This window comes from Salmo trutta, chromosome 24 (genome assembly GCF_901001165.1).
Source record: "Salmo trutta chromosome 24, fSalTru1.1, whole genome shotgun sequence".
In the NCBI taxonomy this organism is placed as follows: Eukaryota; Metazoa; Chordata; class Actinopteri; order Salmoniformes; family Salmonidae; genus Salmo; species Salmo trutta.
In genome coordinates, this window is record NC_042980.1 from 700,035 (window position 1) to 727,499 (window position 27,465).

Below are 27,465 nucleotides of genomic sequence, written 5' to 3' on the forward strand. Positions count from 1 at the left end.
TACAAGCAGTGTAGTTAAGCCAAAAATAAATATTGAATGGAGTACAGCACAGAGTAGCAGCAGATCGTCAACCCAGTTATGAAGAAGGACAAGACCATTTATCCAGTATCGGCTGCCATATTTTGTAAAACAATGGACTTTTATTGGAGGTATTGTATCGTATCTTTTCCATATGTATTACATTCCCTAAATCCCATAACCACATTTCAAAAGGTAGGTACAGTCTCCAATTTCCAAAATTGCAATATGAGCCTTTTGGCTAATAGAGTACAAAGAGAGACAGCCTTCCCCTCCTGGTTATTCCCATCAACTGTGCCAAACAGAGCGATCAATGGGTCTGGGGCTATAACGCTATCAAAGGCTTTACATAAGTAATCAAAAATGAGAGCCCAGTAAGCATGTAACTTAGGACATGTCCAAAATAAGTGGGTCAACGTCCAATCATCCTGCTTGCACCTCTCACACAATGGTGAGGTGTCTGGGAATATTTTATGCAGTTTTACTTTTGAGTAATGTAACCTGTGTATCACCTTAAACTGGTCAAGGTTGTGTCTGGCATTCACTGAACTGTGGTTTATATTCCTGAGAGCTTCTACCAAGTCCTCATCTGAGATTTCTGAACTAAGTTCTTCTTCCCAAGCCCTTTTAACAGTGTCTGTGGATACCTCTATGTGGGCCTGTAGCACATCATACAGTCTAGAGACCGACCCTTTTGAATGGGGTTTGACAAGGATCAGGCTATCTAATGTACGATTATTGGGCTTAATGCCACACTGTGGGATATGCGTCCTTAAGAAGTTCTTGATTTTGGAGGAATCTGAAAAAATATGTTGTTGGCATGTTGAACTTTCCCTGTAATTGTTGAAATGAAACTAAATGACCATCAATGTATAAATTAACAATTGTTGTGAGCCCCTTCTCCCTCCACTGTGAAAACACCATATCATCCAATGCAGGGTGGAAAGCATGATTCAGGAAAATCGGGCTGTCAATGTATACAGTGGTTGTGTTAAGAAAATACCTAATCTGTTTCCAGATCCTAAGAGTGTGACAAATGACTGGATTAGAGTCATAAGTGGCTTTTTTCACATATGATGGACTATTAACAAGTGCAGGGAGTGAGGAACGTTGACAGGAGGCCTGCTCAATCAAAAGCCATGAAGGCATATCATTCTGTCGCATCCCAGGTAAACTTTCCCTCCAGAAAGACACAATGTTCAGATTAGCAGCCCAATAATACAGTTTAAAGTGAGGAAGGCCAAAGCCCCCCTCTATCTTGTACTTGAATAAATGCTTCTTTGAAATTCTTGGCTGCCTTGTTATCCCATAAAAATTGAATTACTATTGAATCCAGTTTCTTAAAATAGCTTTGTGGTATGAAATTGGGTAGACATTGGAAGAGGTAAAGAAACCTGGGTAAGACAACCATTTTAATAGTGTTTATTCAACCAACCAAGAAGATAGGCAGAGTTTTCAAAAAATCAATATTTTGTTTAAGCTGATACATTTTCATGTCCCAATTCGCTTTAAATAGCTGATCAAGGTCTCTTGTCACTACAATGCCAAGGCTTGTGAACTTGTCCATCACTGTTCTAAATGGGCTAGATTGCAGAAATTGCATATCCACAGGCCGTGACATCGGCATCAATTCACTTTTTTGCCAATTTATCTTGTAGCCAGAGAAGGAGCCGAATGTATTTATCAAGTTAAGTAAGGGGGAATAGAAGTTTAAAGCTTGGATAAAAACAAAACATCGTCTGCATATAGGGACATTTTGTGTTGCATGTCTTTTATTTTAACAGAAGCTATATCGGCACGTGCCCGAATGCGAGTAGCAAGGGGTTCCATGGCTATAGCGAAGAGAGCAGGCGAAATAGGGCACCCCTGCCGGCAGCCCTTGAACAGACTGCGATATTTCCTGATTGGTTACCACGGACGCCATTGGGTGTGCATAAATATTTCTTATACAATTAATATATTCCTTTCCAAACCCGAAATGCTCCAGAACCAACATCCTATACTTCCACTCAATTTGATCAAATGCCTTCTCTGCGTCAAGAGCTATTACCACTGCCTCAACTTTATGATCATGATACATTACGTTGAAAAGGCGTCTCAAATTGTAGTATATATGTCGGCCCGGGATAAAACCTGTCTGGTCAGGGTGTATGATGTCAGAAATATATTTTTTTCAATCGGTTTGCCAATATCTTTGTCAACACCTTATTTTCTATGGGGAGTAACGACACGGGGTGATAAGATGACATCTCCATGGAATCTCTATCTTTTTTCAAGATCAGTGCTATTGTAGCTTCATACAGTGTTTGCGGGAGTTTGGCATTTTCTTTGGATTGTTTAAACATTCGCAACATAAGTGGAGCTAGACTGGCGCAGTACTTCTTACAGAATTCTATTACATATCCATCGTGCCCAGGGGCCTTGCTGTTTGGAAATTGTGCTATCGCTGTGTTAATTTCCTCTAAAGTTATCCTAGCATCGAGTGCAGCAGCTGCCCCCGTCTAGTTTAGGAAGCTCACATTCAGCGAGAAAGCGTTCCATAGTTTGTAGATCAGTAGCATCGCATTTTGATTGATATAGCTCTGAGTAAAACTGCACAAAGCATTCACTAATATCCTTCGGATCTGTTACTATTTTACCCTTCTTGTCTTTTATTTGAATAGCTCTAGATGCCTGTACATGCCTTAGCTGTCTTGCTAATAAATTATGTGATTTGTCACCCAGTTCAAAATAACTTTGTTGCGTTCTCGCAAGTAAAGAGCCCACCCGTTTCGAAAGGATGGTATTGTATTCATATTTCAACTTTGTGATCTTCTCAAGGACTGTATTCGAGGAATTCGTCCTAAAAACGTTCTCCTGTTCCCCTAACTCTCTTTCAATTTCTCTCAGCCTAGAATTGGCGCGTTTCTTCTTCTCTGATGTATAAGAAATAATGTAACCTCTAATCACAGCCTTTAGAGATTCCCAAATGTTGGAGTCGTCAACATCCCCCGTGTCGTAAGCTCCGAGGAAAAAGGCAATCTGCTCCTTCAAATACTGACAAAAAGCCTCATCTTTCAACAGGTATGCGACTAAGCGCCACCGTCGCCGACCTGTCGACATATTGTCGAGTTTCAGCACCATTGACAGAGGAGAGTTGTCCGTTATTAGAATAGGGTGACGGGTAACCGACGGAGCTGCTGAAATTAGTTTGGATTCCAACAAAAAATGGTCAATTCTGGAAGATGAATTATGAGCTGATGAAAAGAAAGAATAATCCCTATCTGTTGGGTGCGTCAGTCTCCAAATATCAACAATGTTAAGGTTTGTCATCAATGTATTTAGACAGACCCTGGCATTTGATTGTTGAAGTGACCTTGATAGCTGTTTATCTAAAAGAGGATCTAACGTACAGTTAAAGTCACCTCCAACAATAACACTTGTATACGAGATATTTGGTATGGCCTTAAATACCCTTTGAAAAAATAACGGATCATTGAAGCTGGGTCCATATAAATTGACCAAGGTTATTCGTTTCGAATTCAGTGTACCAGCCACAATAATATACCGACCATTAGGATCTGAAATCGAGGAAGAGTAAACAAAAGGAGTGTTTTTCCTTATCAGGATTGCTACCCCTCTCGCTTAAGCGTCAAAGTTAGACTGGTATATCTGACCGATCCAGCTGACTCGTAGCTTGGCCTGAGCGGAGCGTTTAATATGAGTTTCTTGAAGAAGCACTATGTCAGCCCCCAGTGATTTAAGATGAGAAAAAACCTTAGCTCGTTTCACGACATGCCCTAAGCCATTACAGTTCCAGCTGACTATCTTTATTCCACCAGGTCTACTGCTCGGTCACTATGTGGCATTTCTTATTTTAGAGCAAATTGTTGCTGTCATACAAAGCCCAAAAGAAAAACGTCCCGCCGTGCGGGAGCTTGTCATGCCACCTGTATTAAAAAATGTGAACATAAAACACAGACCCCATCCCCCCTCCCGTCCCTTTACTGAGTGACTTCCCCAAACGAAGCACTCCTTGACTAACACACAAACCTTAGGGTGTCTAGACATACAGCTTGAGCTAACTTGTCGTCTATAGATGCTCCGCATATAAACTAATATTAAATAACACTTAACTCTCATGTTAGGGGGTGAGTGGTGCTAAAACATGATAGGCTAAACAATGCTATATAAGCCACAACATCTCACCCATCATATAAATCCCAATTTCTGATCGAAAAGACATAGGCAGGAAATTCAAACACATTCCTGGTCTGTATTTGGCCATTTAGCCGGTTGACACAGCCGTTCTGTATCCTCAGCCAGGGAACTTGCTTGACAAGAACAGGTCGGCCTCTTTTGTGTTGTCAAACGTACGTGTTGATCCCTCGACTGTCACCTTAAACTGGGCTGGGAAGAGGAATCCATATCGGATGTTGGCCGCCCTGCATTTGTTGCGTAACTCATCATACACTTTCCGTTGGTTCCTCACCTCCAAAGTAAGATCTGGGTAGAAAGACACCCTGGCTTCGTTGTAGTTAAGGGGGAACTTTTGACTAATCAGCTTGAGGATGAGATCCCTGGTCTGGGGATAGTGCAGCCGTACAATGAATGGCCTTGGTGGCGCGCCCTTGGTCGGCTTCGTTGCCTGTGATCTGTGTGCGCGGTCGATCAGGATGGCCGTTTTGAAGTGTTCACTCCCCAGCAATGCCAGTTTCAGCTCCGAGACGAATTCAGTGGGTTTCCCTTTCTCAGTGTCCTCTTGGATCCCAAATATTCGGATGTTCTGGCATCTTGAATGCGACTCGAGCATTTCCAAATTGGGCTCTCAGGGTTTTGTCGTAATTTTTTAACATTGCGCACTGTTTCTCTATGTCCTGTAGCCTGGCCTTGTGATCGACTGTCATCTGCTCAACCTCATGCACCCTTCCCTTGATTGACTTCACAGTTTAGGTCAAAGTCCCAATTCGCTTTGAGATATCAGCCAACTTTGTGTCCACCTTCTTGCTTAGGGAGTTTATGGCAGCCAGTATGTCACGTTGAGTAGGATCTGTGGGGAACTCTTGGGAGCTAGCATCTTCAGCTTACTCCTCGTGGGTCGGCGATGTTGAAATTGGTTCGTTGTCTATCTCATTCAAATTATCTTGTTTAGCGCCCCCTTTTCTGGTGCCTTTTCCCTTTGTCATATTGCCAGAAAATGTTTGAAGTTATAGGTTGTGAGAGGTTAAGATAAATAATAATTTGTTTCAAAATAGAGCGGAGCTCTAGCAAAACACGTCTACGCCATAGCACGCTCTCTAGCGCCCCCCGTGTCTCTCTTCTTGACAGGGAATTGTCAACTTGTCCGAGAAAGAATTACATGGCTATCAAAATGTCAGCCAAGGTAAGCCTACACCAAACACACAATTAATTTATATTTTTGTAAAATGAATGGTGGTGTGAAGTATTGTACCTCAGGCTAGTAAAACACGTTTCTTCAACAACACTAAACAAGTGAAATGGGTGTGGCAGTAGAGTGTGGTATCCATAGCAACGGCTCCATTTGGGCTGCTCAATTACGCGTTATGAGAGAGCTGAAGCTGACGTTAGCTAGCTACTTTTCATCACTATAAACTCTGACAAACAGCTGTAACTTTTCACTCAAAGTTTGTGCGAGTATCCATAGTGACAGCTCCGTTTCGATTGCTCAATGATGAGACACAAGAGAGCTGTTAGCAGACGTTAGCTAGTTAATTTTGTCACTCTAAACTCCTACAAACAGCGGTAATTTTGGTATAACATGTTTTTTGTTCAAACGGCAGATTTGAATTGCAGAGAAGTAGAGGAAGATTTGATACGCTATTAGTTTTTGTCTAAATTGTTGGGGAAGTGGTCAATATTTCTGTTTATAAAAAGTTAGAAAAAATGTTATTGGTCCCGTGTGGCTCAGTTGGTAGAGCATGGTGTTTGCAACGCCAGGGTTGTGGGTTCAATTCCCACGGGGGACCAGTATGGAGAAAAAATGTATGAAATGTATGCATTCACTACTGTAAGTCGCTCTGGATAAGAGCGTCTGCTAAATGACTAAAATGTAAATGTAAAATGTTATTGATGCGGTTACATAAAATCTGTACCGTTTGATAGGTACCAGATAATTCTGTTATTATTTCAGATTTGGATAGCAGAGAAGTAGAGGAAGATTCCATATGCTCAATTTTGTAACGCAAAGCACTTAAAGTATGTATGGTCTTGAATGTTATCATAGTAGTAGTGTCTGCAGTAGTAATGGTGGTGACTGGTTATAGTTGATCAAGTAGATGCAAAGTTAGAATAGCCTGAACATATGACAGTTGGTTTGGTGTATCTAGAGTTACTGTTGGCAAGTTATAATATGCTAATTTACTGCTAATGTTCGGTATATATATACACTGAACAAAAATATAAACGCAACATGTAAAGTGTTGGTCTCATGTTACATGAGCTGAAATAAAAGATCCTGGAAATGTTCCATTCGCACAAAACACTTATTTCTCTTGTTACATACCTGTTAGTGAGCATTTCTCATTTGCCAAGTGTAACGTCGACACAGAGAGTCAGGAAGCAGGTGCAGTTAGTGAGCTTAATATAAACGAACAGAACGATACAAAACAAGAGAAACGTCAGACAAGGAAACATAACCAATACTGCCTGAGGGGTGAATACAATGGAGTGCTAGATAAAGAGGGAGTAATGAGGGAAGTGATGAAGTCCAAGTGAGTCTGATGAGGCGCAGGAGCGCGTAACGAAGGTTGCCAGGTGTGTGTAATGATGGGTTGCCAGGACTGGTGGTTAGTAGACCGGCGACGTCGAGGGGGGGGGGGGGGGAGTAGACGTGACAGTAACCCCCCAACGCATGGCTCCAGCTGCAGGATGACGCCGACCAGGAGGACGGCCCAGAGGCCAAGGAGCGGGCAGGTCCAGACAGTGAAGGTGGAATTTCCAGATGATGTTGGGATCTAGAATGTCGTCCACCGGAACCCAGCACCGCTCCTCTGGACCATAGACCTCCCAGTCCACCAGGTACTGGAGCCGACCCCCACAACGTCAGGAGTCCAGGAGTGATCTGACGGCATAGGCGGAACTCCCCTCGATGTCCAATGGAGGCGGAGGGGTGTCGTGAGGGACGGCTTCAGCCAGGGGACCAGGAACCACCGGCCCAAAGAGGGAAACATGAAAAGAGGGTGAGACCCGGTAGTTAGTGGGGAGCTATAATTGGTATGTTACCTCATTGACCCTCCGGAGGACTTTGAATGGCCCCACAAACTGGAGGCTCAGTTTCCGGCAGGGCAGGCGGAGCAAGAGGTTCTTGGTGGAGAGCCACATGCGATCACCAGGATGGAACACGGGAGCCTAACTGCGGTGGCGGTCCACCTACTTCTTCTGGTGGCAAACGCCGCATTGGAGCCTGACATGGACAGCGTTCCAAACCTCCTCTGCCCGCTGGAACCACTCGTCCACCACAGGAGCTTTGGTCTGGCTCGGCATCCACGGAGCCAGGGCCGGCTGGTACCCCAGGACACATTGGAAGTGAATTCTGGGTGTGTTCAGGAAGGAATCGGGCCCACCCCCTTGCCGGTCTTGACAGTGACTCTTCAGGATCCTCCCTAGGTCCTGGTTCATCCTCTCCACCTGCCTGTTAGATTGAGGCCGGTACCCAGAAGTGAGGCTGACAGTGACCACTAGCTTCTCCATAAAAGCCTTCCATACATGTGATGTGAATTGGGGGGCACGATCGGAGATGATATCCTCTGGAAGGCCACAGTGCCGGAAGACATCCTGAAACAGTGCCTCAGTGACATGGAAAGTGGTAGGGAAACCAGAGACAGGGATGAAACGGCATGACAGTACAAAAAAAAAAATGCATGAAATCAAATGTATGAAATGTATGTATTCACTACTGTAAGTCGCTCTGGATAAGAGCGTCTGCTAAATTACTAAAATGTAAATGTAATGATATTGAGAATCTGTCCACAATCACCAAAATGGTGGTGAAACCATTAGAGGAGAGTAGATCAGTGATGAAATCAATGGACAGATGAGACCAGGGACACTGAGGCACGGGAAGGGGAAGGAGATTTCCTGCTGGAGTGTTCCGGGGAAATTTAGATTGAGTACTTACTGAACATGAGTTGACATAGTGTGCAACGTCCTGCGCCGAATTGGGCCACCAGTATTTCTCAGAAAGTTATTGAATGGTGCGGGTGATACCTGGGTGTCCAGCGGCGAGGGATGTGTGTGCCCAGGTCAGCAAACAATCTCTGACCCCCGTGAAAACATAGATGCGCTCCGGAGCGCAGGTGGCGGGAGCAGGGGTTCTCTTTCCAGAGCCTGGCATCTACATCCCAATACATGGAGCCAACGATACGGGAGGACCGATTGATGGGCTGGCGGACACTCACAGGGCCCTCCACCGTCATGGAACCACCGGGTGTGGGAAAGCAGGTCCTCCGACATCCTGGTCCCCAGGTGGTATTCCTCCTCTCTGACCAGGAGATTGTGGGATTATGGAGTTGGAGCCATGGGAAGCCAAGGATGACTTTGTGCACGGGTGCGGAGCTGATGAGGAAGAAAAGGCTTTCCTGGTCGCAATAAGGACAGAGCCCTAACTGTATTCCACGGCTTTGCTCAACCGTGGGGAGGCATGTGGCCCCTACCTCCATGGGTACAGGCACTGACTTGGTTAATGAAGGAGGGAGAGAGGCGATGGGAGTGCAGACACCCTCGAAGAAGAAGGTTATCCGGACGGATGGCCATCACGATGAGTGTGTGAATGGTTCGTCCTCTGACAAATCAATTGTAAATTTCGGTGTTCCTCAAGGTTCCGTTCTAGGACCACTATTGTTTTCACTATATATTTTACCTCTTGGGGATGTCATTCGAAAACATAATGTTAAATTTCACTGCTATGCGGACGACACACAGCTGTACATTTCAATGAAACATGGTGAAGCCCCAAAATTGCTCTCGCTAGAAGCCTGTGTTTCAGACATAAGGAAGTGGATGGCTGCAAATTTTCTACTTTTAAACTCGGACAAAACAGAGATGCTTGTCCTAGGTCCCAAGAAACAAAGAGATCTTCTGTTGAATCTGACAATTAATCTGGATGGTTGTACAGTCGTCTCAAATAAAACTGTGAAGGACCTCGGCGTTACTCTGGACCCTGATCTCTCTTTTGAAGAACATATCAAGACTGCTTCAAGGACAGCTTTTTTCCATCTACGTAACATTGCAAAAATCAGAAACTTTCTGTCCAAAAATGACGCAGAAAAATTAATCCATGCTTTTGTTACTTCTAGGCTCGACTACTGCAATGCTCTACTTTCCGGCTACCCGGATAAAGCACTAAACAAACTTCAGTTAGTGCTAAATACGGCTGCTAGAATCCTGACTAGAACCAAAAAATTTGATCATATTACTCCAGTGCTAGCTTCCCTACACTGGCTTCCTGTTAAGGCAAGGGCTGATTTCAAGGTTTTACTGCTAACCTACAAAGCATTACATGGGCTTGCTCCTACCTATCTTTCCGATTTGGTCCTGCCGTACATACCTACACGTACGCTACGGTCACAAGACGCAGGCCTCCTAATTGTCCCTAGAATTTCTAAGCAAACGGCTGGAGGTAGGGCTTTCTCCTATAGAGCTCCATTTTTATGGAATGGTCTGCCTACCCATGTGAGAGACGCAGACTCAGTCTCAACCTTTAAGTCTTTACTGAAGACTTATCTCTTCAGTAGGTCCTATGATTAAGTATAGTCTGGCCCAGGAGTGTGAAGGTGAACGGAAAGGCTGGAGCAACGAACCGCCCTTGCTGTCTCTGCCTTGTCGGTTCCCCTCTTCCCACTGGGATTCTCTGCCTCTAACCCTTTTACAGGGGCTGAGTCACTGACTTACTGGTGTTCTTCCATGCCGTCCATGGGAGGGGTGCGTCACTTGAGTAGGTTGAGCCACTGACGTGGTCTTCCTGTCTGGGTTGGCGCCCCCCCTTGGGTTGTGCCGTGGCGGACATCTTTGTGGGCTATACTCGGCCTTGTCTTCGGACGGTAAGTTGGTGGTTGTAGATATCCCTCTAGTGGTGTGGGGGCTGTGCTTTGGCAAAGTGGGTGGGGTTATATCCTGCCTGTTTGGCCCTGTCCGGGGGTATCATCGGATGGGGCCACAGTGTCTTCTGATCCCTCCTGTCTCAGCCTCCAGTATTTATGCTGCAGTAGTTTATGTGTCGGGGGGCTAGGGTCAGTCTGTTACATCTGGAGTATTCTCTTGTCTTATCCGGTGTCCTGTGTGAATGTAAATATGCTCTCTCTAATTCTCTCTTTCTTTCTTTCTTTCTTTCTCTCGGAGGACCTGAGCCCTAGGACTACCTGGCATGATGACTCCTTGCTGTCCCCAGTCCACCTGGCCATGCTGCTGCTCCAGTTTCAACTGTTCTGCCTGCGGCTACGGAACCCTGACCTGTTCACCGGACGTGCTTGTTGCACCCTCGACAATTACTATGATTATTATTATTTGACCATGCTGGTCATTTACGAACATTTTAACATCTTGACCATGTTCTGTTATAATATCCACCCGGCACAGCCAGAAGAGGACTGGCCACCCCTCATAGCCTGGTTCCTCTCTAGGTTTCTTCCTAGGTTTTTGGCCTTTCTCAGGAGTTTTTCCTAGGGAGTTTTTCCCAGCCACCGTGCTTCTTTCACATGCATTGCTTGCTGTTTGGGGTTTTAGGCTGGGTTTCTGTACAGCACTTTGAGATTTCAGCTGATGTACGAAGGGCTATATAAATAAATTTGATTTGATTTTGATTTGATTTGTGTCGAAAGTTAGATTGTCGTCTCGGCACACCAAGTCTGTCTGGACCTCTTCTAAATAGGGTGCAGAGCGCCTGCTCATTCCATCCGCTGGATGCTGCCACTGTCTGAAAGGTGAACATGTACTCCACCGTGGTCTGGCCATCCTGCCGTAGTTGGAGTAGGTGCTCACCTCCCTCTCTGCCCTCTGGTGGATGGTCAAAGACCCCCTGAACAGAGCCATGAACCTTTCATAGGAGCCCAGCTCCTCCTCTCATCTCTCCCAATGCCCGTCCGGTCAGCAGGGAAATAACAGTGGCAAGCTTGGACCTCTCCGTGGTGGGGGCTGCCGTCTGATGGGTAAAATAGAGGGAGCACTGGAGTAGGAAGCCACGGCATTTGGAGGGAAACCCGTCATATTTGTCCAGGAGGGAGAAACGGGCATTCCTGACCTTGGCGGACTGTTGGATGGGCTGGGGTGGTACCGCACGCATGCACACACGCATACACACAGTATATTATATATAACATTTTGCCTCATCAATCTACACACAACACTCTATAATGACAAAACAAAAACAGGTGTTTATAAATTTTAGCAAATGCATTAAAAATAAAGAGAAATACCTTATTTACATAAGTATTCAGACCCTTTGCTATGAGACTCGAAATTGAGCTCAGGTGCAATCTGTTTCCATTGTATCATCCTTGAGATGTTACAACAACTTGTTTGGAATCCAACTGTGGTAAATTAATTGGACGTGATTTGGAAAGGCACACACCTGTCTACATAAGGTCCCACAGATGACAGTACATGCCAAAGCAAAAACCAAGCAATGAGGTCGAAGGAATTGTCAGTAGAGCTCAGAGACAGGATTGTGTCGAGGCACAGATCTGAGGAAGGGTACCAAAAAAATGTCTGCAACATTGCAGGTCCCCAAGAATACCGTGGCCTCCATCATTCTTAAATGGAAGAAGTTTGGATCCACCAAGACTCATCCTAGAGCTGGCTGCCTGGCCAAACTGAGCAATATGAGGACAAGGGCCTTAGTCAGGGAGGTGACCAAGAACCTGATGGTCACTGACAAAATGTGGAAAAAGTCAAGGGTTTTGAATACTTTCTGAATGCATTGTACATGGGCTTTGGTTGATATTGTCCAACAGCCCAGGCCCTCTACGCGATTTGAAAACATGGGGTAATTAAGTTTATGGAATTCACAATCGGCTGCTTTTCAGAGCCTTTCAGGGTGTTGATCAGCTCAATAAAATCGTGTTTCATTAGCTCCGATTTACCTTTTTGGATATAATTTGATCCCACATGCACTACTACAGTAGCTGTTGTACGTATTGTGGTCTGTAGTGGTCAGTAGTTGTGTGGTCAGTACTTGTGTGGTTGCTGCCAGTAGTGGTCTGCCTCCCTTTCAAAAAAGCCTGCCTTGGGGAGGGACAGCCAGAGCACAAAGCACTCCCCTACATGACTTGTTGTCTTTCAGAGAGTGGAAAAAACGTGTCAGATTGTGTATTCATATCGCTGAAAGATGTCCAATGGCTCTAACAAGGACAACCATATCTACAGTACCGGTCAAAAGTATTAGAACACAAACTTTTTTGTTACTTTTTTTTAATTTAATCTTTATTTAACTAGGAAAGTCAGTTAAGAACAAATTCTTATTTACAATGACAACCTATCGGGGAACAGTGGGTTAAACTGCCTTGTTCAGGGTCAGAACGACAGATTTTTACCTTGTCAGCTCGGGGATTCGATCCAGCAACCTTTCGGTTACTGGCCCAATGCTCTAACCACTACCTGCCGCCCCATACTTATTCAAGGGTTTTTATTTTTACTATTTTCTACATTGTAGAATAATAGCAAAGACATCAAAACTATGAAATAACACATATGGAATCATGTAGCAACCAAAAAAGTGTTAAACAAATCTAAATATATATTATATTTGAGATTCTTCAAACAGCCACACTCTTGCACACACTCTTGGCATTCTCTCAACCAGCTTCACCTGGAATGCTTTTCCAACAATCTTGAAGGAGTTCACACATATGCTGAGCACTTAGTGTACATGCACAAAAACGTATAGTGCGATCAGTATCACATAGAGCCTTCCTCCTGGGCAGTACACTACCGTTCAAAAGTTTGGGGTCACTTAGAAACGTCCTTGTTTTTGAAAGAAAAGCAAATTTTTTGTCCATTAAAATGACATCCAATTGATCAGAAATACAGTGTAGACATTGTTAATGTTGTAAATTACTATTGTAGCTGGAAACAGCATATTTTTTAAATGGAATATCTACATAGGCGCACAGAGGCCCATTAACAGCAAACATCACTCCTGTGTTCCAATGGCAGGTTGTGTTAGCTAATCCAAGTTTTTAATTTTAAAAGGCTAATTGATCATTAGAAAACCCTTTTGCAATTATGTTAGCACAGCTGAAAACTGTTGTACTGATTAAATAAGCAATAAAACTGGCCTTCTTTAGACTAGTTGAGTATCTGGAGCATCATCATTTTTGGGTTCGATTACAGGCTCAAAATGGCCAGAAACAAAGTACTTTCTTCTGAAACTCGTGAGTCCATTCTTGTTCTGAGAAATGGAGAAAAGGCTATTCCCTCTGAGAAATTGTCAAGAAAAGTGGGTAAAGTGGGAGATTTGTACAGGGTAAAAGGGATCTTGAAGAAGGAAGGCTATCACTCCATTGTGCAACGCCATGCCATACCCTGTGGACAGCACTTAATTGGAGTCAATTTCCTCCTACAACAGGACAATGACCCAAAGCACAGCTCCAAACTATGCAAGAACTATTTAGGGAAGAAGCAGTAAGCTGGTATTCGGTCTATAATGGAGTGGCCAGCACAGTCACCGGATCTCAATCCCATTGAGCTGTTGTGGGAGCAGCTTGACCGTATAGTACGTAAGAAGTGCTCATCAAGCTAATCCAATTTGTGGGAGATGCTTCAGGAAGCATGGGGTGAAATCTCTTCAGATTACCTCAACAAATTCACAACTAGAATGCCAAAGGTCTGCAAGGCTGTAATTGTTGCAAATGGAGGATTCTTTGACAAAAGCAAAGTTTGAAGGACACAATTATTATTTCAATTAAAAATCATTATTTATAACCTTGTCAACGTCTTGACTATATTTCCTATTCATTTTGCAACTCATTTCATGTATGTTTTCATGGAAAACAAGGATATTTCTAAGTGACCCTGAACTTTTGAACGGTAGTGTATGTGCAAAACACATCTATCTCACTGACCTAGACTCCCCCATGGTGAAATTCACTTTTAATACTAAATAAATACTGCACTCTGACCAACAACACATATTTTCTAGATTCATGATAGTGTTGTTAGACAAAAAAATGACATTTTTTATTGGAATTTGCAGCTTCTAACATGACTTACTTACTGCATCTAGAAAGAGAGCAGTTGATGAGTTACTAAAACAGCTCTATCTATTGATTGGTAGAAGCTATTCCTAATCCGTTCTCAGATTTGAAAAGCAGAGAAGTAAATGACAATTTCATACGCTCTAAGCTTTTGTCTGACTTGTTGGGTGAGTGGTCAAAACAATAGTTTAGAAAAAGTTGGGGAAAATTGTCAGTATTTGTGGTCAGTAGTTTTGTGGTTGTGGTCAGCAGCTGTGGTCAGTATTGTGGTCTGTAGTGGTCAGTAGTTTTGGTCAGTAGTTATGTGTTTGTGATCATTAGTTGTGTGGTCCAGTAGTTGTGGTCAGTACTTGTGGTTGCGTGGTTGTGGTCACTAGTTGTGGTCAATAGTTGTGTGGTTGGGGCCAGTAATTGTGGGGTTGTGGTCAGTAGTTTTGTGGTTCTTCGTTGTGTGGTTGTGGTCATTATTTGTGGGGTTGTGGTCAGTAGTGGTGCAGTTTTGGTCAGTAGTTGTGTGTTTGTGGTCACTAGTAGTGTGTTTGTGGTCAGTAATTGTGGTCTGTAGTTGTATGTTTTTGGTTAGTCGTTGTGGTCAGTTTTTGGTCAGTAGTTGTGGTTAGTAGTTGTGTGTTTCAGTAGTTGTGTCATTGTGGTCAATAGTTGTGGTCAGTATTTGTATTGTTGTGTTCAGTAGTTGTGCTCAGTAGTTGTGTTTAGCAGTTGTGGTCAGTGGTTATGACCTGTAGTTGTTCTGGTCAGTAGTTGTGTGGTTGTGTTGAGTAGTTGTGTGGTTCAGTAGTTGTGTGGTTGTGGTCAGTGTCTAAACTACAGTTGTGAAAACTGAAAGAAGTGCAATGACAAGTGATCTGGTGAAATATGAAACGAGCAAATGGAGGCAGTTGTTGTCCAATGCAGTTGTTGCTAGGCAACAGTTGCCTTGGCTGGCCTGCCTCCGCCATGGCTAAAGCCAGTGTGAAAAACATGCTAACATACAGTATGTTTGTGCTTTAACACTAAATAAATATTGCACTCTGACAAAACTTCTTTGCTAGATTCATGATAGTATTGTTAGACAAAGCAAGGAAAGTGAACTTCAAAACGTGATGGAGTTTTATTAGAATTTGCAGCTGTTGTTGGTAAATAATACATCTGCTTGCTTCTAACATCACTTACTGCATCTAGAAAGCGAGCAGTTGATGGGTTCCTAAAACTGCTCTATCTGTAGAAGCTATTCCTAATCCATTCTCAGGTCTGAAAAGCAGAGAAGTAGAGAAAGATTTCATTCAATCTATGTTTTTGTCTGACTTGTTGGGGGAGTGGTCAAAACAGGAGTTGTTTAGAAAAAGTTGGTAGAAAACGTGTTAATGCAGTTACTAAAACAGCTGCATCGTTAGAACTGTATAATATATTTTGGTTCGGTTGCCAGATTTGAATAGCAGAGAAGTAGATGTCTAACTTTTTGTCTAGGTTGTTAGAAAAGCTGTCTATGTAGCTGATTTGTGTCAAAAGTTGTACTGTTTCATTTACATTGAATGGAATGTTGGGAGTGATGGGGAGATTTGGAATGTTGAGGAAATAACATGTAAGTGAATGGAGGACAAAGAATGTATAACTTAAAAAGTATAAAACATATTGAAAAGTTGTATACAATCAACTCAATCCAGACCAGTCCACACGTTTTAAAGTTTGAATGACGTTTCTAGCTTAAATGGTGTAAGAGGAGTAACGTGCTAAATAATAATAATAAAAAGTCTGAAGTATGACGAAGATGTAAAGTCGGGACCAAGTCCCACCTAATAATAATACTCATTAATAATCATAGTCATATTAATAACAATACTCATATTAATAATAATACTCAATAATAATACTCATTAATAATAATAATCATATTATTATTATTATTATGATGTAAGAAATCTAGAGTTGTGCTTTGCCTTCAGCAAGCACACCTAATAAAAACAATCAAAAACACAGGACATAGAACACAAACAAAGCTATATATACACAGTTGAAGTTGGAAGTTTACATACACCTTAGCCAAATACATATATACACAGTTTTTCACAATTCCAGACATTTAATACATGTAGAAATTCCTTTTCTTAGGTCAGTTAGGATCACCACTTTATTTTAAGAACGTGAAATGTCAGAATAATAGTAGAGAAAATGATTTATTTCAGCTTTTATTTCTTTCATCACATTCCCAGTGGGTCAGAAGTTTACATATACTCAATTAGTATTTGGTAGCATTGCCTTTAAATAGTTTAACTTGGGTCAAATGTTTCAGGTAGCCTTCCACAAGCTTCCCACAATAAGTTGGGTGAATTTTGTCCCATTCCTCCTGACAGAGCTGGTGTAACTGAGTCAGGTTTGTAGGCGTCCTTGCTCGCACACACTTTGCCATCTATTTTGTGAAGTGCACCAGTCCCTCCTGCAGCAAAGCACCACCACAACATGATGCTGCCACCCCCGTGCTTCACAGTTGGGATGGTGTTCTTCGGCTTACAAACCTCCCCCTTTTTCCTCCAAACATAACGATGGTCATTATGGCCAAAGAGTTCCAGTTTTGTTTCATCAAACCGGAGGACATTTCTCCAAAAGTACGATCTTTGTCCCCATGTGCGTAGTCTGGCTTTTTAATGGCGGGTTTGGAGCAGTGGCTTCTTCCTTGCTGAGCGACCTTTCAGGTTATGTCGATATAGGACTCGTTTTACTGTGGATATAGATACTTTTGTACCCGTTTCCTCCAGGATCTTCACAAAGTCCTTTGCTGTTGTTCTAGGATTGATTTGCACTTTTCACACCAAAGTACGTTCATATCTAGGAGACAGAACACGTCTCCTTCCTGAGCAGTATGACAGCTGCGTGGTCCCATGATGTTTATACTTGCATACTATTGTTTGTACAGATGAACGTGGTACCTTCAGGTTTTTGGAAATTGCTCCCAAGGATGAACCAGACTTGTGGAGGTCTACAATGTTTTTTCTGAGGTCTTGGCTGATTTCTTTTGATTTTCCCATGATGTCAAGCAAAGAGGCACTGAGTTTGAAGATAGGCTAATTGACATAATTTGAGTCAATTGGAGGTGTACCTTTGGATGTATTTCAAGGCCTATCAGAAGCATCTAAAGCCATGACATAATTTTCTGGAATTTTCCAAGCGGTTTAAAACCACAGTCAACTTAGTGTATGTTAACTTCTGACCCACTGGAATTGTGATACAGTGAATTAAAAGTGAAATAATCTGTCTGTAAACAACTGTTGGAAAAAAAATCCTAACCGATTTGCCAAAACTATAGTTTGTTAATAAGAAATTTGTGGAGTGGTTGAAAAATGAGTTTTAATGACTTCAACCCAAGTGTATGTAAACTTCCCACTTCAACTGTAGGTGTTGTCAGATCCGGTGGACAGAAGAACAGAATTAGCAGAGGTCCTTGAAAGCTTTTCTGAACAGCACGTGTCTCTTGCGGTGTTCTCAGCCGTGTCAGAGTAGCGGTGGCAACCGAGGTCAGGGGAAATCAGCTGGCATGTGGGCCAGAGAGAGAGTCTACACAATGTTAAAACAGCCATCGATAGTATGAATGTGTGTGTATGTGTGTTGGTGTGTTTTTGAGAAAAGTCATTACAAATCAGCCCCACCTGGCACAGAGGCTTTACTGAGCAGCAACATGGGGAGTCTGTCCATCTGTCTGTCTGTCTCTCTGTGTGTGTGTGTGTGTGTGTGTGTGTAGGTGCGCGCATGCGTGTCCCAGGGCAACATTGGGAGTCCACTCATGGACTACGGACTTAGCGAATTAAGACGAATGCCAGTGTGAAATCATGCTAGTAATTCACTAGAACTGAGTGTTACACTGTTCCATCAACGGTTATTGCTCATAGGACAACTTCACCGCAACTCGCCGTGTTTGGAGGAGGAATGCTGCCTATGACCCCAAGAACACCATCTCCACCGTCAAACATGGAGGTGGAAACATTATGCTTTGGGGATGTTTTTCTGCTAAGGGGACAGGACAATCATTTGACGGGGCCATGTACTGTCAAATCTTGGGTGAGAACCTCCTTCCCTCAGCCAGGGCATTGAAAATGGGTCGTGGATGAGTATTCCAGCATGACAATGACCCAAAACACACAGCCAAGGCAACAAAGGAGTGGCTCAAGAAGAAGCACATTAAGGTCCTGGAGTGGCCTAGCCAGTCTCCAGACCTTAATCCCATAGAAAATCTGTGGAGGGAGCTGAAGGTTTGAGGTGCCAAACGTCAGCCTCAAAACCTTAATGACTTGGAGAAGATCTGCAAAGAGGAGTGGGACAAAATCCCTCCTGAGATGTAGTTGGCCACCAGGTTTACACACAAGAAACGTCTGACCTCTATGATTGCCAACAAGGGTTTTGCCACCAAGTACTAAGTCATGTTTTGCAGAGGGGTCAAATACTTATTTCCTTCATTAAAATGCAAATCAATTTATAACATTTTTGACGTGTTTTTCTGGATTTTTTTGTTGTTATTCTGTCTCTCACGGTTCAAATAAACCTACCATTAAAATTATAGACGGATCCTTTCTTTGTCAGTGGGCAAACATACAAAATCAGCAGGGGATCAAATACTTTTTCCCCCCACTGTAAGCTTAAAATAACCTATCCTTTTCTCATTTCTCCCTTGCCTGAGAGGGAGGCTCAATTTTTACCTGTGAAGCCCATGAGAACTCCTTCCCTTGCCTGCTGTCGTAGACCCTCTCCGTCCTTATAGTCTATGTAGACCAAGTCTATGGCTTGTAGACCGAAGGCCTTGGTTGTCACTACCACCTTCTGACGGGCATACAGCAGCTCCCTGGCATCCTTGGTCCGCGTGGCACCTGGACAGAGGGAGACACAGGTAACTACATATAATATATACTATAACGTATGCCATTTAGCAGACACCTTTATCCAAAGTGGCTTACAGGAATATAGACAGGAAAATATACCCGTGAGCAAATACACACAGGTTTACCATACAGGGAAACATAATGCAAACATGTGACCCGTTTCAGGAAACTAGGCGTATGTTGCAAGTCACGACTTCACAGGAGAACCATTTGAATGTTATTTTTTAATCAAAAAGTGTTTTTTTTTGGCAGAAATGCCTTCTGGAACATTTGAACTTTCATGTGCCTTAATAACGAACTTGTATGCCATCTGTAAATACGAATAAAGTTGTTAAATTACGAGCCTAATTGGTTTAGCCCCAGAAAAGGACAGGAACCTTCCCACTAGCCATGATTGGCTGAGCTAATGAGTGGGCTGGACATGCAGAGAGATGAGTTTCAGATTGGTCTGCGGTGTAGCATCTTGTGTCTATAAAATGAGCTGCTCTTTATGCGTAGATAATCCTTTCTACTGCAGTTTTTTCAAAATATATAATGTTTGCCAGCAAATATGTTTCTACTGCTCTCAATAACATTGCTGCACTGAATTTATCAGGCGCTATTGACCAAGGTCAGTGGGAAAAAGTTGTGATGGACTACTTTCTGGAGGACGATCGCGACATGCTGACTCTCTCTGACTCTGAAAATGAATCAGACAATGAGGAAATCCCTGATTTAGGTACAAACATTTTCATTGAAGAAGACATTGTGGAGTCTTCTGACGCAGTGATGGGGAAGAAATGACGATCAACAGTGTTGTTGTCATGGAAGAAGTTGACCGAGTTATGAAATCAGTGGAATGTCTGGTTGAAGCTGAGTATGATAAGGAGATGAATAGAATTCTGGCATTTGATTGCAAATGCATAGGGAGTGGAAAAGAGAACACAGAAGGCTGTTGTATAAAACACCTGTCTCTGGAATACATCTTCAAACTAAGGGCAACCATGGCATCCATGACAGAGAGGAAGAAAGATCTGATGATTCTTATGGCATTGCAAACGGTCAGCGTGAACCAGAGTGACTTGACACAACGGGCCAAACAAGCTGTACAAACTAAACGGAAACGACACAGGACGTCTTATTTAATGAAAGGGGTTGCAGTCTGCCCTGAAGCATTCATCCATGTATATGGGTAAGAGTCTAGCTACAGTTTCAGATATTATACGTTTCTAATTTTGTCAGAAAGTTGTTTTCATTGCAAGTTAAGGCTTACTGTTAGCTAGCTAGCTGACATTGGATGGCTTGCTAGCCAACATTACGTTTATGAACTGTGTAGTGATGTTATCTCAGAATGCGTGAACTTGCATTGCTAGTTATAGGATAATGTTAGCTAGCTAACTGGCTAACATTGAACCTATTTGGTTTAGCAAGCTATGACAATCGGTTTGTATTGCTAGTAATCTACGGATTGGGATTATGGTTCATTGTTTAGCTAGCTAGCTACATGTCTAAACAAAAGACCCCAAGTTAAAGCTTACTATTAGCTATCTAGCTGACGACCCATCAAGTTAGCCAGGTGTGTCTGACAGTGATTACACCTTCTATTGTATTATAATGCAAAAATATTTGCATATGGAATGTGTCTTTCAGCATCAGTAGAACACGCCTGACTCTCCTCCTCCAGTCATTCAAGGAGAATGGTCGAACGCCTCCCATCTAAAAGAGAGCTGGCCCAAGCAAGCACAGGTTACACCTGAAGCATGAGGACTTGCAGCAAGTGGTGAACTTCATCAACAACTACGCAGAGGATAATGCAATAGTATTACCAGGATGCCACCCAGGACACAAACACTTTGGCGGAAAGCTGCTGCCATCCCATGAGACAAAAACAGCAGAGTGACAATCGATGACAACACTTGGTATGTAACAACACATTTTGATTATTTAATTGACCTCCAACATGATTGGCACAACTTTTATTGATCTCACATTATTTCTGTATTTTCCAGAGGTACGTGCAGTTGGGCTGTCTTCCTTCAGTAATCAGTGGAGATTCCTGAAGCACTAAGCCCAGGACAGACCTGTGCTGCCAATGCCAGAAGAACAACTAAGGTCTTCAGATCCGCAAATCTGTCAGAAGCTGTTAAGTCAGCCAAGCTGAAAAAGCACAAGCTCCATTACAGTCTGGACCTTCACTTCCTGATCACAGGCCACACCAAGTTTGCCCCCGACTGGTGATTCGGCCTCATCAAGCAGCACTTCATAAAGACCATAGTGAACACTTTGTCTGAGATTGCTGGTGTTGTGAAGGACAGCACTGTGACAGGGGTCAACATCCCACAGCTGGTTGGACTGGAGGATGGTACGGTGCTGGTGGAAAGCTATGGCTGGCAACACCTGACTCCGTACTTCAGGGCACTGCCACAGATCAAGCATTACCAGCACTTCAGGCGGATAACATTTTCATTGCATTGTATGAGGTTATTCTTCTTATTTAAACTTGGGAGGTGAATTGATGTTGTGCAAGGTTGTAATGTCTTCTATATTTTTTTGGTTATTCCCTGTTTTACAGCTTCGATGCTCTGGAGCCTGGTGTTGTTGTCGCCAAGGAGCGTTCGGACTCAGTCGGGACCAGGTTTCAGCTGCTGCGCAACGCTGACATCCTTCCTCCCATAGATGGTCTGCCTGTTCAAGAACCACCTGGACTGGACACAGCTAGACAAACTTATATTTTTGAGAAGATCAGGGAGTTTTGCAATGAAGAGGCTATGGACACCACATGCCCTGCACAAAAGTCAAGGGCAGGACAGAAACAGCCTCTCCGAATATAGATTCCCTTGTTCATGTGTGGTTCGGATGGACTAGTCATCAGCACAATCTGCAGTGCCTCTATTCAAATGACTCTCTCCTAACACACACGTTGCTGCTACTATTTATTTTTATCCCACTGCTCAGCCACTTTACCCCTGATGTATGCAAAAAACGAACTTATCTATCACTGATATCATTATTGATATTGTTCTTGTACATACTGTATATTATTTTACTTATATTGACACTATATATTTCTGCTACTATGCAAGTAACCATTTTGCTGTACCGTTTACACCTTCTTTAGAGACCCATCCACTTGGCAATATGTGGCTGGGGATAGTCGCATTTCTTTCACATGACCGATCAGTTTAGACAAGTGTGTCTGGGTAAGCATCATCTAATATTTATAAAATATTTTATCTGGACACTTTCTGTTTACCTGTAATTTTTCCTTATTGTAGGCTACTACTTTTACTACTTTTAGTCTTAATCTTTTCTACACTACTTACTGTTTAGCACATGACCTCACATGTGAATCCTTAAAGAGATGGGTGGGGCTGGCTTAAGAGAGTGTGAGCAATGCTGAATGCGTCTAGACAAAGGAGAGCTCTCCAGTAGTAGTACCAAAACATTAAAAAGGCCATTTTCTCAAAATGTAGGTTACAAGTTTATCAACTTTCAAAGCAGAATTACTTTCCCATTGTCTGCAAAAATGCATTGCATGATATACCATTTTGTAGCACTGAGTCATCCAATGTAAAAAAACACATTTTCAAATTGTGCCATGTAAGACCGAATCAAGGTGGTTGGTCACATATGACTATACACTGAGTATACAAAATATTAAGAACATGACATAGACTGACCAGGTAAATCCCGTTGAAAGCTATGATCCCTTATTGATGGCACTTGTTAAATCCACTTCAAATAAGTGAAGCAAGCTGGAGGGGAGGAAACAGGTTAAAGAAGAATTTGCAAGCCTTGAGACAATTGAGACGTGGATTGTGTGTGTGCCATTCAGAGGGTGAATGGGCAAGACAAAAAAAGTGCCTTTGAACAGCATTACAGTTTGGTTTGTGTCAAGAACTGAAACACTGCTGGGTTTTTCATGTGCAACAGTTCCCCGTGTGTATCAAGAATGGTCCACCACCCAAAGGACATCCAGCTAACTTCACAACTGTGGAGTCAACATGGACCAGAATCTCTGTGGAACGCTTTCGACATCTGTATTGAGGCCATTCTTAGGGTAAAAAGGGGGGGGGGGGGGGAAGGTGCAACTCAATATTAGGAAATGTTCCTAATGTTTGGTATACTCAGTGTATATGGAAAGAGAAGGATAAGTGAGAAGGAGTGAGAAGAGATGGGTGGGATGAGGAGAAAGAGAATAATGGGCCAAGGGGGTCAGTCAGGCTCACTTGGAGTGACGATGTTTCATAGTGATTTTCTTGAAAGTCTATTGGTGCTTTCAACACAACTGGGACATCTGGGGAAAAAACGAGGTCAAATCATGACGTCAGTGATTTTCAGGTCGGAAAGTCGGGAGCTTCTTCAGCAAAAGATACTATGGGTAGTCACAATCTCGTAACTTCGATTGAAGGATCCACATTTATGCCTGACAAAGCCAATGAAATCCACACCTCGCTGGAAGCCCCGCCTTACACAGTTGATAAGCGTGAGGCTCGGATTCATTACTTCACTTATTCCGCTCTTCACCTCGGTGTGAAGGGGAACGATTCACGCTACAAACAATTGGAACACAAGACTGCCAACTAAACTGTCCCTTAGTGGTAGCGCGTGCCCCAAGGAATTAAAAGATATTCACGTTTGTTGTCTTGTATGTCTCGGCGCATGCTAAGGCTGCCCTCACTCAAATCAGTTTGTGTGCGAGGGGATGGCTGGCACTGTTCTCTAACTAGTCCGCGGCGCATATTCTCTTGACAATCGTGTAGCGGTTCCGATAGTGACTTCCTCTCCCGGGTGCCTCACATTATAATGTCAATGGCACAATATGGGCTATTTTATAATAATAGTTGAAGGTGGTGCTTTCAAATTTGGTTATATTATACAGTTCCTTCTGAAAGTATTCACAATCCTTGACTTTTTCCACATTGTTGTGTTACGGCCTGAATTTAAAATGGATTAGATTCCTATGTTTTGTCACTGTACTACATACAAAACTCCATAATGTCAAAGTGGAATTATGTTTTTCAATAATTGTATAAATGAATAAAAAAGTGAAAAGCTGAAATGTCTTGAGAAATAAGTATTAAACCCCTTTGTTATGGCATGCCTAAATAAGGTCAGGAGTAAAATTTGCTTAACAAGTCACATAATAAGTTGCATGGACTCAGCTCTGCTTAGCTCCATTCTATTTTTTTATCCTCCCCATTCCTTAACAATTACACTCTCCATAGTTTCACGTACTGCTCTCCATATTTGTAATTGTTAAGGAATGGGGAGTTTTTCAGGATAAAAAATGGAATGGAGCTAAGCACAGGCACAATCCTAGAGGTTCAGTCTGTTTTACACCAGACACAGAGATTCATTCCCCTTTCAACAGGGCAAGACCCTAAAGCAAAATGCCAAATTCACACTGGAGTTGCTTACCAGGAATACAGTGAATGTTCCTGAGTGTCCGAGTTACACTTTTGACTTAAAACAACTTGAAAATATATGGCAAGACCTGAAAACGGTTGTGTAGCAATGATCAACAACCAATTACACAGAGCTTGAAGGATTTTAAAAAGAATAATGGGCAAATGTTGCACAATCCAGGTGTCGACAGCCCTTAGAGCAGCAGTTCCCAAACTAGGGGTCGCCTGATACGAGAGTATTTCTTGGCAAAGGAGAAATGCTTACTAACAGTGATGTAAAGAAATTTGTGCATAACATTGGAAAGAAATAAGCTTTTTGTGTGTATGGAACATTTCCGGGATCTTTTATTTCAGCTCATGAAACCAACACTACACGTTGCGATTATATTTTTGTTCAGTATATATATACAGTGCATTCAGCAAGTATTCAGAACCCTTGACTTTTTCCACATTTTGTTACGTTACAGACTTATTCTACAATGGATTCAATCGTTTTTCCCCCTCTTCAATCTACACACAATACCCAATAACAACAAAGCAAAAATAGGTTTTTAGAAATGTTTGCAAATATATATATATATATAAAGAAATATAAAGAAAATGAAATCACATTTACATAAGTATTACGACCCTTTACCACAGGTGGACTCCAATCAAGTTGTAGAAACATCTCAAGGATGATGAATTGAAACATCAATTACTGGTAGTGTATGTAAAGAAGGCATCTGTTTTTATTTTAAATACATTTGCTAATATTTCTAAACACGCCTTGTCATTATGGGTTATTGTGTGTAGATTGATGAGAAAAAACAAACAATTTAATCGATTTTAGAATAAGGCTGTCAGGGAACAAAATGTGGAAAAAGTCAAGGGTTCTGAATACCTTCAGAATGCACTATATAAACTGGAAACTGAACGAACTGATATCAAGCATACAGGGAAAATCTGTTTGAAATCCGTTTGACTGTGATTCTTTATTTATTTAACTAGGCAAGTCAGTTATGAACAAATTCTTATTTTACAATTAAGGCCTACTCTGGCCAACCCCTAACCTGGACGACGCTGGGCCAATTGTGCACCGCCCTATGGGACCCCCAATCACGGCCGGTTGTGATACAGACCAGGATCGATCCAGGGTCTGTAGTGACGCTTCTAGCACTGAGATGCAGTGCCTTAGACCGCTGCGCCACTCGGGAGCCCCTGGCTCAGTTGACATGCTGGTACTGTAAGTGAAATTGAACAACTGATCGAGCTGTCATGTGAAGAAAATCACTATGAGACATCGTCACCCCAAGTGAGCCCGATGGCCCAAATTTGGGGGTCTGGCCCAAGAACTATAAGAGGAGGAGAGATGAGAAATGGACAAGTGAGATAAGAGAGAGAAGGGGCTGAGGGAACAGAGAAAAGGAGACAGTGAAGGGAGGAGGGGACAGAGAACAGGACATAGAAGGAGAGGAGAGGTGGTGATAAAAGGAAGTATTGTAGGTGAGAGGAGAGAGGAAGAGAGGACAGAAGACCTATGCTGGCACAGAAGTCATCGGATCCAAACACCACACCGTCATGGTGTAGGCCAACTGCAGGAGCCAGACGACGTACTTCCTCACACACAACCTGGGGGAAGACACAACAAAGACACAGAGATGAGTGTGTTTGTGTGCGCGTAGCCAAGGAAAGTGTGAACCCTGTCAACTCACCCAGTCAAGCAGGTCATATTTCCGATTCAGACCTGCACTTACAATGTTCACTATCTACTGTAATGTGCACACACACATCTTTTCTCTCTCTGTCTTCACACAGAAGACTGTGTGAAGTTGGGACTACCACACAACAAGAGGAGAGAGGGGGAAAAGGCCTAGGAATGTGATCCTCTATTGTGTTAGCCATGGAGCGGTCGGAATGTGTCTGCTGCTTTTGTCGGCGTCCAAATTAATTTCACTTCTCGCTGTGACACAGCCATACTTCCCTGTTCCATCCCAGGGAATCAGTCTGGCTAAGGATACAGAATGTTCTCCAGAAAGAAAACACTCACACACGCATGCAGACACACACAAGCACACACCCACACATAAAAGAGAGAAATTAAAAGAAAGAGGAAAGCGTGTTACCCTACCAAAATCCCCCAAACCGTGCCCTTTCCCCTCACCAACGAAGGTCGGCCCAAACTAAAACCAGACCCTCTTTGAAGCCTGACAAAAAAAAATCCCAATTTAGATCACATTAAAACATGTCAAAGTGAGTGTCTGGATGAGGGGAAAAACTCAGAAAAGACCCAATACAAATGTAAGCTGCAAGCAACATTGCTGCGGTTTAGCTGTGTCCACTAGGACACCATCAGGACTAATTGGACACATTGCCCCAGGATGAGCTACTTCTGTACTGTTTACCACGCTTGCCAAATATCAGAGCTCAACATCGAACAAGTCATTATTATGATTGAGGTATTTTGGACCATTATCAATAATGTTGACTACTTTAAACGTCTTCTTCTCCAGGACCGCTGGACTGATTGACACAAAATGTATATATATTCTATGTACCCATGACTTTAAATGCAACTTTTTACAGGACTCAAGCTCAAAAAAATATGGCCGCTATGAGTCAATGAGCTTGCATGAATGCTTTGTCATGTCTAACAGTGCCAGCATTCAGCAAAACTTGACCATATTTTACAGGTTAGCCATCCCTGAGCATGTGTGTCAAATTTCATCAATCTGAGTCCAACAGATGAAGATATATAAACATGTGCCTGGTATAGCGCCACTGTAGTCAATTTGAATGTGCTTGAATATGTTGAGTCTTCACAGTATTTGGAACATGTGTACAGTTTTGTTACAATACAAATATCTGATTTATTTATATGCATTTATCGGTCATTTTAGGTACTAGTCTGTAAAATGTTGCGTTGTGAGAATTTTGTCTTAGATGCCACATATTAAGTTTTGTATAGTTCGGTCATTCGGTGCCAGGGGAGTAGCGTTTTAAGTGTTTTTCACAAAATTCTAAATGGCG

At 42.7% G+C, this 27,465-nt stretch overlaps 1 protein-coding gene across 1 annotated transcript in view; it reads right to left on the bottom strand.

Moving 5' to 3' along the window:
- Positions 1-27,465, bottom strand: part of clybl (citrate lyase beta like) — a 161,134-nt gene that overhangs the window by 17,262 nt on the left and 116,407 nt on the right. The window contains exons 5-6 of the mRNA XM_029710741.1: positions 25,974-26,067; positions 18,890-19,057 (exon numbers count right to left, since the gene is read on the bottom strand). Of these exons, the coding sequence (XP_029566601.1) occupies positions 18,890-19,057; positions 25,974-26,067 (262 nt within the window). The remainder of the gene's footprint in view (positions 1-18,889; positions 19,058-25,973; positions 26,068-27,465) is intronic.